Source organism: Neovison vison, chromosome 7, assembly GCF_020171115.1.
Source record: "Neovison vison isolate M4711 chromosome 7, ASM_NN_V1, whole genome shotgun sequence".
NCBI classification, from domain to species: domain Eukaryota; kingdom Metazoa; phylum Chordata; class Mammalia; order Carnivora; family Mustelidae; genus Neogale; species Neogale vison.
The window spans coordinates 146,619,121-146,634,940 of NC_058097.1; the positions used below are offsets into that span (position 1 = coordinate 146,619,121).

Consider the following 15,820-nt stretch of genomic DNA (forward strand, 5'->3'; position numbering starts at 1 on the left):
ATGAAAGACCTGTACTCTGAAAACTATAAAACAATGATGAAAGACAATGCAAAGATATGGCAAGATATTCCATGTTCATGGATTGAAAGAAAAAATACATTCAAATATCTATACTACCTAAAGAAATCTACATATTTAATCCAATCCCTATTAAAATACCAACAGCATTTTTTATAGAGCTAGAACAAACAATCTTAAAATTTGTATGGAACCACAAAAGACCCCAATAACTAAAGCAATTTTGAAAAATAAAAATAAAACTGGACACATCACAATTCCAGACTTCAAATTATATTACAAAGCTGTGGTGACCAAAACAGTACAGTACCAGCACAAAAATAGATACATAAGATCAATAAAACAGAATAGAAAGTCCAGAAATAAACCCATGATTATAGGGTCAATTAATCTTCGGCAAAAGAGGGAAGAACATGCAATGGTAAAAAAGATGGTCTCTTGAACAAACGGTATTGGGAAACCTAGACAGCTTCATGCAAATGAAGTAAACTGGACCACTTTCTTACACCACACACAAAAATAATCTCAAAATGGATTAAGAACCTAAACATAATGGGGCATCTGGGTGGCTCTGTTGATTAAGTGGCTACCTTGGGCTCAGGTCGTGATCCTGGGGTCCTGGGATCGAGCCCCGAATCAGGCTCCCTCCTTAGTGGGGAGCTTGCTTTTCTCTCTATCCCTCCACCCACTGCTCCTCCCCCCACTTGTGTATGTGCTCTAATAAGTAAAATCTTAAAAGAGAGAGAGAGAGGGAACCTAAATGTAAGACCTGAAACCATAAAAGTTCTAGAAGAGAACCCAGACAGTAATATCTCTACATTGGTTGTAGCAACATCTCTCCTGTCTCCTGAGGCAAGGGAAACAAAAGCAAACATAAACTACAGGGACTTCCAAATAAGAAACTTCTGCACAGCAAAGGGGAAAAAGATCCACATCGAGACACGTTAAAATCGCATTGTCAAAAGACAAAGAGGGACTCATTGTATACAAAGCATCTTCAATATGGCTAATAGCTGATTTCTTAGAAGAAATCATGAAGGCCAGAAGGCAGTGAGAGGATATGTTTAAAGCACTGAGAGGGGAGAAAATCAGACCAGAATTAAATACTAGGCAACAACCAACAAAACTAAAAGCCTACTGAATGGGAGAAGATATTTGCAAATGACATATCCAATAAAGAGTTTGTACCCCAAATATATAAAGAACTAATACAACTCAACACCAAAAATCAAACAATCCAATTTAAAAATGGGCAGAAGACATATACAGACATTTCTGTAAAGACCCACAGATGGCCAACAGATGCATGAAAAGATGCTCAACATCACTCATCACCAGGGAAATGCAAATCAAAATCACAATGAGATACCACCTCACAGCTGTCAGAACAGTGAGTAAGAAACAGCTGGTGTTGGCCAGAACATGGAGAAAAAGAGACCCTAGTGCACTGTTGATGGGAATGCAAATTGGTGCAGCCACTCTCAAAGACAGTCCAGAGGTTCCTCAAAAAGTTAAAAACAGAACTACCCTATGATCCAGTAATCACACCACTTTGTATTTAGCCAAAGAATACAAAAACACAAATTCAAAGGGCTACAGGCACCCCATGTTTATTGCAGTACTCTTTACAATGCCCAAACTATGGAAGCAGCCCAAGTGTCCATCAACAGACAAGTGGCTAAGACACAGTAGATATACACATGATGGAATATTACTCAGCTATGAAAAAGAATAAAATCTTGCCATTTGCAACAACATGGATGGATCTAGAGAGGATAATTCTAAGCGAAATAAGCCAGTCAGGGAAAGACAAATACCATAGGATTTCAGTCATGTGGAATTAAAAAACAAACAGATTAAAGAAACAAAACAGATGAACAAAGGGGAAAAAAGGAGAAAAGCCAAAAAATAGACTCTTAGGTATAGAGAACAAACAGATGGTTACTAGAGGAGTGGGTGAAACAGGTGATGGGCATTAAGAGTACACTTACCCCCTGCTTCCCACACTAGGCACCGGCCAAGCATGTGCCGGGCTTTGGGGACAAGGCAGGTGGGCATGATCAGCAGCTCAGCAGCGGGAGACCAAGCCAAATGCCTTTCTGGACTTACAGTTTCTTAGAAGGAAAAGCAATTTGGAGGGAGGAGGCTCTAGGCACTGGCCTGTGAGTACAGCCCACGTCCGGACACTCCCAGGTTTGGGAGGCTAGGAAGTGCTGGTTTTCCAACCGTTTTTAAAGTCTGCAAACCCCCAATCTTTTAAAAAGGTAACAGAAGAACACCCAACTTATAAAACAGATGCAAACCAGGCTGAAGGCAAAGGACCTCGCTCAGACCTCCCTAAGTGGCCAGCTCAGCAAACCCCAGGTCCTGACCTCCCGAGTGAGAAAAATGGCTGAAATAAAACATAAAATGCAAAAAGCAAGTAACAAAAGGGCACCCATGTTTTCACCTGATTATGATTCATCAGATATAGTCTGTGGGGACTTGACATGAAGAAATTATTGCTCAAATGCTTCCAGTCTTCAGATGGTGCTGTGGTGGGTTTTTTTTTTTTTTTAAGATTCCTTATCTTTTAGTACATTTGGAGATATTTTGGTTAAATGCTATTGTGTCTGTTTGCCATTTGTTTCAAAATGAGGTGTGGCAGAGATGAAAGTGGGCTGAGGAACGCTGGGGTTGAGTGATGGTTACATGGTGCTCATGGTTACAGGCTCAACCTCACTAACTCTGTTCCTTCTATCCTCATTGTCAATAATAATAATGATGATGATGATAATAATAACAAAAAAGCAAGTTTAGGCTTAAAAAAAAAAGAGTACACTTACCCTGATGAGCACTAAGTAGCACATGGAACTACTGATTCCCTATATTGTACACCTGAAACTAATATAACACAGTATGCTAAATATGGTGTAATTAAAATTTAAAGGAAGAATGCAATATCTGGCAAAACCATCCTTCAGGAATGGCAGAAAAATTAAGACACTCTCAGATAAGTGAAAGCTGGAGGAGTCTGTTGCTAGTAGACTTACCTACAAGAAATGTTAAAAGTAGTCTTTCAGGCTGAAATTAAAGGGCACTAGACAGTAATTCAAAGCCATACAAAGAAATAAAAGAACTCTGATAGAGGTAATTTTACCAAAAGCATATTTACATAGGCAAAAATAAAAGCCAACGTGATCGTTATTTTGGTTTGTAACTCCTCTTTTTTTTCCTTATATGGTTTACAAGGCAAATGCAGGGGCATCTGGGTGGATCAGTAGGTTAAGCATCTGCCTATGGCTCAGGTCATCATCCCAGGGTCCTAGGAACGAGCCCTGCATCATCAGGCTCTCAGCTCAGCAGGAGTCTGTTTCTCCCTCTCCCTCTGCCCCCACTCATACTTGCTTCCTCTCTAATAAATAAATAAAATCTTAAGATAAACATGAAAGGCAAATGCATAAAACAATAACTATGAATCTATGTTAATGGGCACACCATGTATAAAGATGTAATTTCTGAGCAGTATGGAGGTTCCTCAAAAAGTTGAAAATAGGGGCGCCTGGGTGGTTCAGTGGGTTAAGGCCTCTGCCTTCGGCTCAGGTCATGATCCCAGGGTTCTGGGATCGAGCCCTGCTTCGGGCTCTCTGCTCAGCAGGGAGCCTGCTTCCCTTCCTCTCTCTCTGCCTGCCTCTCTGCCTACTTGTGATCTCTGTCAAATAAATGAATAAAATCTTTAAAAAAAAAAAGTTGAAAATAGAGGGACACCTAGGTGGCTCAGCCCACTTAAGCTGCTGCCTTCGGCTCAGGTCATGATCCCAGGGTCCTGGGATCAAGTTCCACATCGGCCTCCTTCCTCAGTAGGGAGCCTGCTTCTCTCCCACCTGTGCCTGCCACTCTGCCTGCTTGTGCGCTCGCTCTCTCTCTCTCTCTCTGATAAATAAGTAAATAAATAAATAAATAAATAAATAAAGTTTTTTAAAAAGTTGAAAGTAGAGCTCTCTATGACTCAGCAATCGCACTACTGGGTATTTACCCCAAAGATACAAATGTAGTGATCCGAAAGAGCACATGCACCCGAATGTTTATAGCAGCAATGTCCACAATAGCTAAACTATGAAAAGAGCCTAGGTGAATGGATAAAGATGATGTGGTATATATATATATATATATATATATATATATATATATATATACATACACATATAATGGAATACTATGCAGCCATCATAAAAACCAAAATCTTGCCATTTGCAATGACGTGGATGGAACTAGAGGGTATTATTATGCTGAATGAAATAAGTCAATCAGAGGAAGAAGTATCATATGATCTCCCTGGTATGAGGAATTTGAGAGGCAGGGTGGGGGGTTATGGGGGGAAGTGGGGGAAATGGAACAAGATGGGACTAGGGAGGGAAACAAACCATAAGAGACTCTTAATCTCAGGAAAGAAACTGAGGATTGCTGGAGTGGAGGGGGTGGAGAGGGTGTCTGGGTTATGGACACTGGGGAGGGTAGGTGTTATGGTGAGTGCTGTGAATTGCATAACACTAATGATTCATAGACCTGCACCCCTGAAACAAATAATACATTATATGTTAATTTTTAAAAAGGCAAAAAAAGATGTAATTTCTGACAATAGCAAAAACAACATTTCTTAGGTACCTTCAAAGCAAAGTTGGTATAACTCCCACTAGATTGTTTTAAAGGTAAGACATTAATTGCAAACCCTGGGTAACCACTCCAATATATAAGGGAATCGAAAGAGTACACTGGGGGGAAAAAAGCACACACATACGAGGCAGTAAGAGAGGAAATTGGCGGCGGGGTGGGCATGGGGGAGGGGGAAAGGACATAGAGGAAAACATAGCCAAATGGCAGAAGTCTTTATATGGAAATGAATTAAACTCTCCAATTAAAAGGTGGAGTTTGGCTGAAGGAGGTTAAAAAAACAAAAGCAACACCAATAACAACCAAAAAAAACCCCAGAACCCAAGTATATGCCAACTACAAGAGACAACTACAAAGACAGAAATAGATTGCAGGTAAAAAGATAGAAAAATATATTCCATGCAAGTAGTAACCCAAAAAAGAGCTAGGGTGGCTAGAATACCAGACAAAGTAGACTGGAAATCATTATAGTATTGTTCTAAGAGACAAAGAAGGATATTTTAATAAAAGGGTAAATTCAATTATTATCAAGAGCCCACAAATTTATCTTCAAACTTCCCTGTGCTCCTGAATCTGGACAAAGTACATTCAGTCCCTACCCTGGGCGCTCCTCAGAGCCAGAAAGCATGTCACACAGAAGCACAGCAGCCCTCCCTGAGGTCCTTAAAGAGGGTCACGTGTGCCCCAGATCTGTGGGTTCTTGCAAGCACCAGCTGGCCTTGTAACCTGGGTCAATCCCTCCTCCGGAGACCCCAATTACCCCCATCTGCAACAGCCTTGACGCCTGCCCAGACACTCCCACCCCCCCACCACAGGCAGGCAGAGACGCCCCCGACCCCCAGCCTCTGATCCACTGCAGTCCACCCCAGGACTCCTGCTGTGACCGTTTCACTCAGCCTGCCTCCCACCTTAGTCCGGTAACTACTCCAGGATAGGGAGCAACTGATCACTACATCCTTTGAGCCCAGCCTAGTACAGAGAAGGGGCTCAGTGCCATGCTGGAGACTGTGAGAACGTGGGACAATGAGAATGTGGCGGGGCAGGAGGCAGCTTCTGGCACGCTAGGGGTCTCCAGGCACCCCTACTCACGAAGCCATCAACCCAGCGGGTCTGCCCAGACCTCCACAGGGTCCCCAAAAAAGAGCCTATGTTCTGTAAGTGCCGCCCAACAGGGCAGTCTGACCTCTCCTTCCCCCAGCCCTGTGCCTGCTCCTCCTGCCGCACCCATACACCCTGTACAGCAGGGTGCTGCCCCCTCACCATCATGATTCCCTTCCCGGTCTGGACCTGCCCTAGCTTATGTCAATGTGGCCCTACCTGTAGAGCAGGGCAGGGGCTGTCTCCCACTTCCAGGCTCACCTGCAGGCCTCAAGTAAGCAGAGGAAAAAGATGGAGTGTGATCTGACCCCATCATCGGCAGAGCAGGAATAGCTCCCCAAGGAAACAGTGACCACCTCAAAGCCTCAGGAGAAGGCAGCCAGGAAAATGGGAAGCGGGTGCTCAGGGCAGAGAACCTGGGTCTTTCGGGGCAGGAAGGAGAAGCAGGACAGAGGGAGGAGAGAGGCGGGCTGGAGAAGCAGGTAAAAGCAACAGCACCTGGACTGAACCTTCATGGCATTTTATCTTCACAAGAACCATCCCAGGAAAGATGGGTTTTTCACCTTCGTTTTATAGGGGAGGAAACAGAGGCTCAGGAAGGCTGAAGAATATGCCCAAATCTGCCCACTGCCAAAAATGAAGCCCAAGATGGAGCCCAGGTGGGCGGGCTCGGCCTGTGGAGCTGTGGAGCTGACTGGCTCCCCAGAGCTGGGAACTTCCTCAGGAGCAAAGCAGTAACAGACTTTCTGGGTGAGCAGTGGGCAAAGCCTGCGTTTCCCTGTTGACAACCTCTCCTAGCAGAGCCGGCCCACAGGGTGAGGTGGACCAGCATTAAGAGCGGGCATGTGAGGGAGAAGGCCCAGTCAGCCAAAGACCTGCTTCACAGGCTTCCTGAGGGAAAACCCCCCTTTGGGGGCTCTGGGTGGCCCAGGCTGCCCCTCTGGAGGATATGAATGCCTGTACCCACTCAGCACTGCCGGCAGCCCAGGCCCTGGCACCAGCAAATGTTCAGTGATAGCGATTTTCCTTCTCTTGCTGGCTCTGGCCATCTCTGTGAGGGCTTTGAACAGACTGTCAGGCCAAGGGGCTCTAGAGGGGGCTCTCCTCCAGCCCTGGGATAGAAGACTGTCCATTCTGATCCTGACCTATCTGAAGCCCAACTTCTCTCTCTCTCTCTCTCTCTCTCTCTCCCTCCCTCAATCTCTCTCTCTCTCTTTCTCTCTCTCTCTCACACACACACAGCTGCAGAACAAGACTGTCCACTGGCCTCTGACGGGCCTGGAGGAGGTGAAGCTTGTGGCCAAGCCCCCACGGCACACACTCCCACCAGTCTGAGAGCTTGGCCAAGCTGACCTGGCCCAGGGCCCACATTCCTAGCTCTGGAGACTAGGAGCTCATTAGAGCCTCAGGCTGATCACGGGGAAGGGCTGAGGGTCAGGGGCCACTGTGGCCCTGGGATGAAAGGGGGGCTAGAGGACTCAGCCAGGGCCAGCACTGCAGCTTCTTTCCCATATTACCCCCAGAGGGCTCCAGCTCCCAGCAGTCATCCCCCACTCACAGCTCCCCTGTCCGGCTCAAGGCCCTTCCTGATCTGGCTTCACTAGACTGACTGACCAACTTCCTATTCCCTGTCCCCAAAGGCTTTTGCACATTTGGGCCTTTGCACCTGCTGTTCGACTTCCTGGAATGCCTGGGGATTCAGACATGTATGTAAATAAATAATTTCTACCCAGTGGGGTGAGTGTAGGGAGAAGGGAAGGCCCCAGTAGACATGTCAGAGGGAGCAGTTATAGACCGGGCTTGCAAGAGCAGGGAACAGTTCACTGCTAGGTTTTGAAGCATAGGTAGGAGGGTTCTAAAAGGAAGTATCGGGGAGGGTGTCCTATGATTAGCCATAGGGATGAGAGAATGTGAGATGGGACGAGATGAGCCAGCCCACAGGGTTCTACCTGGCATAGACAGATGAAGTCGGGGTGGGGGGACACTCACCTGCTGAAGAATCACCATTGTCCCTTGTCAGATGCTCTTGCTTCCTGCCTGGCCAGTTGCAGTTCTGTGGGGATAGAGACCATGGGAAGCCTCTGAGCAGGCCGGCCCGGCAGCCGGGAGCCTGGCTGGGGTCACCTGGGCTCTTCCCGAAGCCTCAGCCACTCCTCCCTCTGGGGAACCCTCCCTCCCTGGCTTCTCTCCCTCTGGCCACAGCCCAGCCTGCGTGACCTGAGCCTCAGCCGCAGTCACCAGCACTACACCCCAGGGCAGCTGAGCTCTTCTCCTGGTTACAGTCATTCAGAGATTTCGAAAGGGCTCTTCGGAAGTAGCAATTCCAGCCCTCTGCCCTGGACATATGGGAAAGACCAGGACAGAGAGGGACCAAGACTTGCCAAAATCACACAGCAGGGCAGGACAAGTTCAGAACTAGGACTAGGACTTGATTTCCAGCCTCCCAGCTCAGGGCTGGGAGTTTGGGTGACAGGAGAAGCCAGTCCCCAGGGGATGGTCACAGGCTGAGCAAGACCTGTTCATGGCCTGCTCTGCCTAAAACCCTTCCCCAGAGCACCCACTGCTTTCAGGATGGGGGTCCTAAGCCTGCCAGGCTGGCTTGTAAGGCCCAGTATGATACAGCTCTTACTGAAGTCTTAGTCTTACCTCTCACTGCCTTTTCCCTACCTTCTCCCTGACACCTGGGCTATCCTCAGCACTCGCTCCTCTGGAAACATGCCAGCCCTTTTCATAGCTCCTGGCCTCTGCATACACTGACCCCTCCACCTGGAATTCTGACTAATAAATTCCCACCTATACTTTATGGCTCAGTTCAGATAGCACCTCCTCCAGGAAGTCTTCTCTGACCACCCCTAGGCATCGAAGAACCCTGATGTTTCTATCTATCCAGCCCTGACTATATGCATTATGTTGTCAAGTCAGGGTCTGTCCCCACCTCTGTCCCCCTAAAGTTGGGGAGTTAATCCAGGGCAGGGGTGAGCTCAGCCTCTACCTCACACAGTATAGGGCCAGGCCCAGAGATTGCTCAGGAAGGAACTGTGGGACCAAGCGTGGTGATCCAAGATAGCCCCAGCCCACAGGCTCTGGTGGGAGGCCCCTCTGCCCCTCCAGGGTGAGCATCAATTTTTCACAAGGCCCATTCAGAGGCACTGAGGCATTTGATCCCCTGTCCAGGACACTGCCTGACACCTGAGCCCTGACCCCTGGCCTGGAGCTCCAGAACACAGCAGGCGAGCAGTTCTGCTGGAGACCAGCCCCCAGCCTGTCTGGTGGGGAAGGCAATTCAACGGGGCTGGCAGGCGGCTGCCGTGGGGAGCTGCGTCTGAGCAGAGTGCCTTGTAGCTGGGCCGACCTCCTGCACCAGGGTGAGCCTCTAAAGCTGGGGCAGAGCCCAGCTTTTCAGGGCTCTGGAGGGTGGAAGGGGCATGGAATTTAACAGTACACAGAAGGAAAAAGCTACAAGATAAACTTCTTCCTGAAAATAAGAATTAGCCCACGTTTAATTGCATTTCAAATTGACAATAGGGAAAGCAAAAACTGTATTTACACTTCTATGTCCATGCTGACTTTACCTCCCCCACCCCTAACCCGGAGCGGGGCTGGGGGCGGGGGGGGGGCGCGGGTGGTATGTGGTGGTTCTTATTCCCATTTCACAGATGGGAAGTTTGAGGCACAGAGGAAGGAAGTCACTTATCCAAAGAGAGAGAAAGAAGATCAAGGAATCGTGTCAGAGGCCAAAAGAGTCTCTCTCTCTCGTTGCCTCCCCAGCACGTTTGCTCCCCTGCCCCAAGGCCCTCTCAGAGACCATTCAATGGACACCGTATCCCTTGGCTCTGCCTTTCTCCCCGTTACAAGCCTCTATCTGTCTAGGCTCAGGACAGTTTCATTCAGTGGCTGCTGTGGCAGGGGGGCCAGACTAGGAGGAAACGGCTGTAAGGGCAGGAGCCCCAGGATGGGCGGATCCGTGATTCCCGGGACGTCCACCACACCCTTCTCCCAGCGCCCAGGAGAGCAGGCAGCCCATGCTTACCGGGGTCCCAGCTCCCCAGTCTCAGCTGCCCACCAGACGGAATGCAGCTGCCCCCTGCACGAAAGGCTCAAGAGCTGGGGTCCTGGGTCTGGGACACTCTGCTGACACACGTCCTTTCTTCCTCTGTCTTGCTCCGAGGCTCGTCACCCTTGGCGGGGAGCAGGGGGGTGTCTCTCTGGAGCTGTCAGTTCTTACCTGTGTGACCAGCTGTCTCCCTCTCAGCGTCTCCCTCTCTTTGCCGACCAGGACAGCTGTCCAACAGCACTGCTGTCCTCCCCGCGCCCCCCTCCGGAGCCTTCCCTCAGGAGGCGGAGTCAGAGGGGCCTCCAAGATCTGGGTGCCCTGTGACATCAGCACAGGAGGCAGGCTATGCTGCCCAGTGGGGACGCCCAGGGTCCCGGGTTCCTCTGCGGTGCTTCCGACCAGTGCGGGGCTCCGGCAAAAGCTCCCCGGATGGCTTCAGCTGCCTGCTATTACCCGCAGTAACTACCTGCTCCCTGCACGTGGCGGGCACCTCCCCCATCCCCACCGGGTCACTGATTTGCTGAGCCTCGGCACCTCCTGGCCCTCCACCAAGCCTTGTTTTCTTCTCCTTAAATGCCTCGAGAGGAAAGGACCAGGCACGGCCGGGCAGGAGGTTGTAAGCCCTATGTTCTGGCTCTTTCTCCCCAGTCCACACACACACACCACCCTTCCCCAGACCTGTTTCCCAAGGGCTCCCCTCAGATGTGTCCCCTGAAGCTCTTCACTTCAACACCATCCCCACAACCTGTTCTAGGGGTGGGTGGGGGGCTGGTGTTTTCCCTAATCAACCAGGAAACTTTCTCAACCCCACTGACTTGGGGCAACCCTGCCTGTGCCAGGGACACATACGAATTGAAGGGAAATAATGTGATTTAAAAGTGCGAGGAGAGGGGCATACACAGGAATACACAGTGTTATTAGCGTTGGCAAAGACAGTAACACTGAGGACTCCTCGCTGAGACCTGGCATGTCTTTGTTGCCGGTCACTGCCTCCTGCCACCCATCAATGTGGGCCTGTCTGGGGGCAACTTTGGTCCGGGCAGAGGGAGGTGCTCGCCAAGCCCCCACCTCTGTAACGGAGATGTGTCTGCAGGGAGGAGGCTACCCCCCACCAAAGACCGGGGTGGGGGGGCAAGTGTGCCACCTGGTGGGCGCAGGCAGAACTGCCCCCTGGAGTCCCCATGGGCGCAAGGCTGAGCGTCCCGCCTCCGCCTGGAGCTGCAGGTGAGAAGCAACATTGCCCAGACTCAAGACTCTGACCCGGCACTCCTGACCCTTGCAGGGCCCCAGCTGCCAGTGTGAGCTCAGTCAGGCGGCCCTGGGCAGGGGTTGCTCTGGGGTGCCGTCCCCACTTCTGGGCTGGTGCCTGCCCCTGCCCCTTGCTACCTACCCCTCCTCCCATCACCTCCCTTGCTGAGCCTCCCAGGCTGAACATGGCCTGCACAGCCGGGAAAACGGAGAGACCCTGAGAGGAACACGGGGGCAGAATGCAGGCCTGATGTGAGGATGGCCCCAGTGTGGTAGGGAGTGGAGAGGTCCACAGCAATCGCCAGTTGCTGTAACGGCAGCAATCTACCCAGCACCCACGGTCATGTTCTGTGCTAAGCAGGGCTCAGCATTCATAATGTTCTTTGCTCATGGTCCTGTAGAGAAACCTAGGAACTGACTGACCTTCATTAATTTCCCCTCATTCCCCACCCACCCTAACCCAGTCATCACTGAATTCTGTCCACTCTACTTCCAAAATCTGTCCACTAGTTCTCCCGAGCCCCTACCCCCCACCCCAGCTCCCTGGCTGGAGCGGACAGCATCTTCCTCCTAATAGCTTGCACTCTGGCCTCCCCACCATCCACCTGTACCCACAAACCCCGCCCCTCTTTCTGTGACTTCCTCCCTCTCTCCACAGTCCACTTGCACCAGGGGGCCCGACCTTCCCTCCCAGGTCAGCTGGAATCCCCCAGAACCCACACTGCCTTTCCAGTCACTCCCTGCACAGTGTTTGTTAGGGCCACAGTGTATCCATGGACCTGGCGTGTGGACAGCCCCACAGATGAGACAGGCTGGTTCCCTATGTCCCCAGTGCCTGGGGCAGGGCTTGGGACAAGGTGGGCTGAAGGAATGATGGCATGATCCCCACAACCTCTGCCCACAGATGAGCTGGAAATATTCCCTCCACTCTCCCTTACCCACAGAGGGACAGACAGATCCAAGAAAGTCTTTCTGGTATTACGGTTAATGTTTATTCTGAGAACAGAAAAGTTCTCCACTCTTGACCCCACGGTCGGTCCTGAGGGGAGTGAAGACCACATCCAGGTGGTGTGACCGGAAGCCCTGCCCAGCGGCAAGTGGGGACCCCGAGGCCCCCCATGGGCTGAAGGGCGCATCGGGAGAATGGAGCATTTGCTCTCCCCACCCACCCTCCAGTCCCAGCAGGAAGAACGCCATCCTCACCTGCCCAGGGACAGGGCACCTTTGCATAGCCAGGAGCCAGGCTGGACCACTGAGGGCAGCAAGTAGGGGCAGGGCTGCCAAACCTGGTTTTTCTTGGGGGAAAGGGGAAGGCAGTGCCCAGTCCCCAGACTGAAGCCCACACAGGCCAGCCAGTTGCTCCCGGTTTGCCTCCTAGCCCAGGTGCACATGGCAGAGCAAAGACCCGGGTGTTGGCCCACGGGCCCTAAGCTGGCTTATCTGGCCCTCACCTCTCCGCCCCAGCAGGGGAGTCCTCACTTGGAAAAAGACACTGAGTGACTCCGTGAAGGTGTATGGTGTGCTCACACACAGAGATACATGAAGTGTGTGCTCTTACTCAGCACATGGTAGTAAGAGCGCCGGCAAACAAGAACCGTGGGCCCCACTTCGCAGAAGGGAAATTGAGGCACAGGAGGTTTCAGTGACTTGTTCCTGGTCATGTGGTCCTGGCCCAGCCCCAGGCCCAGGTTCTGCAGGGGAAGTCCCAGCTTTTCAAGAAGGAATCCTCTTGGCCTCCTGGTTTGCTTCCCAGCCCCTCCTGTGGCAGGGCGCCAGGGCACAGGAAGAGCCAGCCACAAATCCCCAGCAAGGCCACAGGAATTCCTGTTCTTGAACCAACTGGGTTTTTCATTTACGTCCCCCTGTCTGGAGCCAGAGAAGGGCACAGAAGGGATCCAAGCAGGTTGTGGAACCAACACTCACCAAGAACTGGGTGGGGCCAGCTGGCAACACATCCAAGTAGGAAATACCCTCTTCTTCACCACCCCTCCCCCCACCGTGGGCCTCGTCTGAGAAGGCAGGACTTCTCCTCATCCCTATATACCCCGTCCACCCCGGCAGAATCAAAATTAAAATCAGAGGACCACAGGAACTGGAGCTGAAGATGAATAAAGGGGCTCAGGCTTTGTTTTCCTTTCAAAGCCCCAGGTTGAAATTGGTAACACATGAAGAATATAAAACATTGAAGACTAAAGGAACATTTTGGTCCAGGCAGCAAGAGGAGGGCCATAGCTCATTGGGCTGCATTCTGGGGGGGAATTTTGGGAGAGCGGCCTCTGGTCAGGTGATGGATTCACCTGTCTCCTGCCAAGCCCAACAAGTGACCTGAGCCCAGTGGGCCTGAGACCACTGCCCCAGGGTCCCTCCCCCTAGGAAAAGTCTTGCAGCAGAGAGGAGCCTTCAGGTCCCCAGGCCACCTCACACCCTCCTGGCCATCAAACCAAGCACATGCCTTCTGGCATGAAGGCAAAAGAGGCAGGAAAATTCCCTTCCTCCCACAACCACTGATGCCATCCCACTAGGGGGCTTCACCCAGAGGCTAGGAGAGCAATCAGAGCCTGGGGCAAGATGGCAGCCACAGTAGCTCCTCTGGGCATGTGGGCATCCGCCTCGGAGAGGACCTGAGAGCAGGGGTGAGGCCCCACACAGACGCCGGGTCTCCCAGAGTGGTAGGGAGGTGGCCGGCACCACTGGGACTCTCATGGGCATCATTTATTCATTTGGCAAACCTCTGTTGAATAAATAAATGGACGGGCAAGTGAACAGGATGAGAAAACGAACAAATGTCACCTGCCCATTTTCCTGACTCCAGCCCAAGCAGGAACCCAGCAAGAGCCAAGAGCCCTTTCAAGGTGGCTAGCAAACCAGGTGTAGGGGACAGAGAAAGCAAGATCTGGTTCACAGGGGCGGGCCCAGGGACAACAGGGGCAAGAGTGGGGTTTGGGGAGGTGGCAGATTGTGTGTAAACAAGTGACATCTTGGCACTCCGTCGGCAGACAGCAGGGCCTTGGGAAAATGTTTTCAACGGATAGAATCCCTTAGCAGTAGGGACAGCTGGGGTAAGGGGTGTGATTATAAATCTCAGGCAGGAAGGCTCCTCCATGAGAAGGGAACACTTCGGGGCCCTTGGGACACTGAGGCCCTGAGAAGGGCAGAGGCCTCCCCAGGTCACACAGCAAGTCAGTGGAAAAGCTGGGAAGAGGCCCCCAGCGTCCTGGCTCTCAGGCGAGTCCCTGGCCAGGTTGGGGACATGCAGACGGTTTAAAACTGTGGCAGCCAGGTGGGTGTGTGGGTGTCAGACAGCCATGAGGGAGGTGCTGCTGAAGACACGCACGGCGACGGTGCCAGGCAGGTCGCTGGGCTGCCGGCTGTTGCGGTCCCGGAGGTGGAGGGTGTGCAGGGCCTGGAGGTCATCGGGGTCAGCCTTCAGCTGCACCTGGCCCAAGAATTCGTCTTTCAGGACTCGGTGGTTCCAGATCTGGAAGGAGACAGAGGAACATGGGATGGGAGGGGGAGCCATCTTTAAGAGCCGGAATATAGGTCTGGCCGTACCCCTTCCAGAATCTCAGGCTTCCTCCCATCTGTCCAACTCCCTTCCACGTATACAGTTAAGTGTGTTATTAGCACCACGGCAGACCTTAGGTGACACTGGACAAGCGATACACCTGCTCCCTGACTTCCCCCATCTTCAATACGAGGGCTGGATCAGCGGCCCCGACGGGTCTTTTTAGCCCCAACATCTACGGGTCTGTGATTTGACCCAGTGGTATCCAAGTAGTGTCTGGACTAACAGTAGTGTCTGTTACAAGTTCCTAGGTTAGGAAAACTTGGAAATCCTATAGTAGCTTTCCCAGGGGAACCGGACATTTGTTTACAGATGGTTTCTCACCCAGGGAGGGGCTGGCCTGGGCCCAGGGGCAGAGGACTTCCCACTAATGAGCCCAGAATCTCCCATGCCCAGGACCTCAGCTTTCTGGTCCCTCGCTCTCAGGACAGCCACCCCCACTACACCGCATCTTACCTTGGTACAAGCTCTCAGGCAGACCCATCTCTGGAGGTATTTAAGGAACAACTCCCAAGCCACTGGGGCAAAGCTGGCAAAGATGACCACTGTCCCTGGCCTAACCCTGCTGTGTCTCAAATTCTTACCAGCTAATCTAATTTGCCCACCCCACAGACTCTGGGACACTGGGCAGGGCAGGTAAGAGAATTCCTGAGGCCATACCATGTCAGGGAGAGAATAGGAATCAGCACGTAGTGTTCCTAGGTCCCCAACAAAAAAATCTGCAATCCTGGGCCCAGCCTCTGTGAATGGGGAAGCATCAGGTGGGGGCTGGGGGCAGGGGGAAGTGGCACGCCAGGAGGGGCCCTTGAGACGGGCAGGCTCACCTGGATTGTGATGGGCTGGCCCGGCTTCTTGCGGTAGAAGATGCCTTTCACATCATACTCAGGCGTTGAGGTACCTTTCTGCACGGCCGAGCGGACTTTGTCCCCCTCACACTTAATGATCACATAAGAGTTGGCTCCTAGACAAATTGAGTGGGCAATGGGGTGACGGTGGGGTTGGGGTAGGGGTGGTGGGGGTTGGGACAGGTGTCTGAGAAGTGAGTTCCCCTCACCAAAGCAGAAGTCCGAGTCCTATATTCAATAGAAGGGAGACAGAGCCTGACTCACTTCCTAACTTCCAGAAATGGGGCGGGGAGTGGGCAGCACACTGTTGATCCCTGGCCTCCATGCTGAGCACTCTTCTCC

General features: G+C 51.6%; 2 protein-coding genes across 5 annotated transcripts in view; both read right to left on the reverse strand.

Annotated features, from left to right (window-relative positions):
• Positions 1–7,876, reverse strand: part of MYO7A (myosin VIIA) — an 83,592-nt gene extending 75,716 nt beyond the window's left edge. For all 3 annotated transcript variants that reach the window (XR_006385657.1, XM_044258471.1, XM_044258470.1), the window contains exon 1: positions 7,756–7,876. Coding sequence is in view for 2 of the 3 variants with exons in the window: in XM_044258471.1 (XP_044114406.1) it covers positions 7,756–7,773 (18 nt within the window). In the remaining variant the exon portion in view is untranslated. The remainder of the gene's footprint in view (positions 1–7,755) is intronic.
• A 4,159-nt stretch (positions 7,877–12,035) lies between these two features.
• Positions 12,036–15,820, reverse strand: part of CAPN5 (calpain 5) — a 52,290-nt gene continuing 48,505 nt past the window's right edge. For both annotated transcript variants that reach the window (XM_044258473.1, XM_044258472.1), the window contains exons 12-13: positions 15,458–15,594; positions 12,036–14,546 (exon numbers count right to left, since the gene is read on the reverse strand). In XM_044258473.1, coding sequence (XP_044114408.1) covers positions 14,364–14,546; positions 15,458–15,594 — 320 coding nt within the window. In that variant the 3' untranslated portion in view covers positions 12,036–14,363. The remainder of the gene's footprint in view (positions 14,547–15,457; positions 15,595–15,820) is intronic.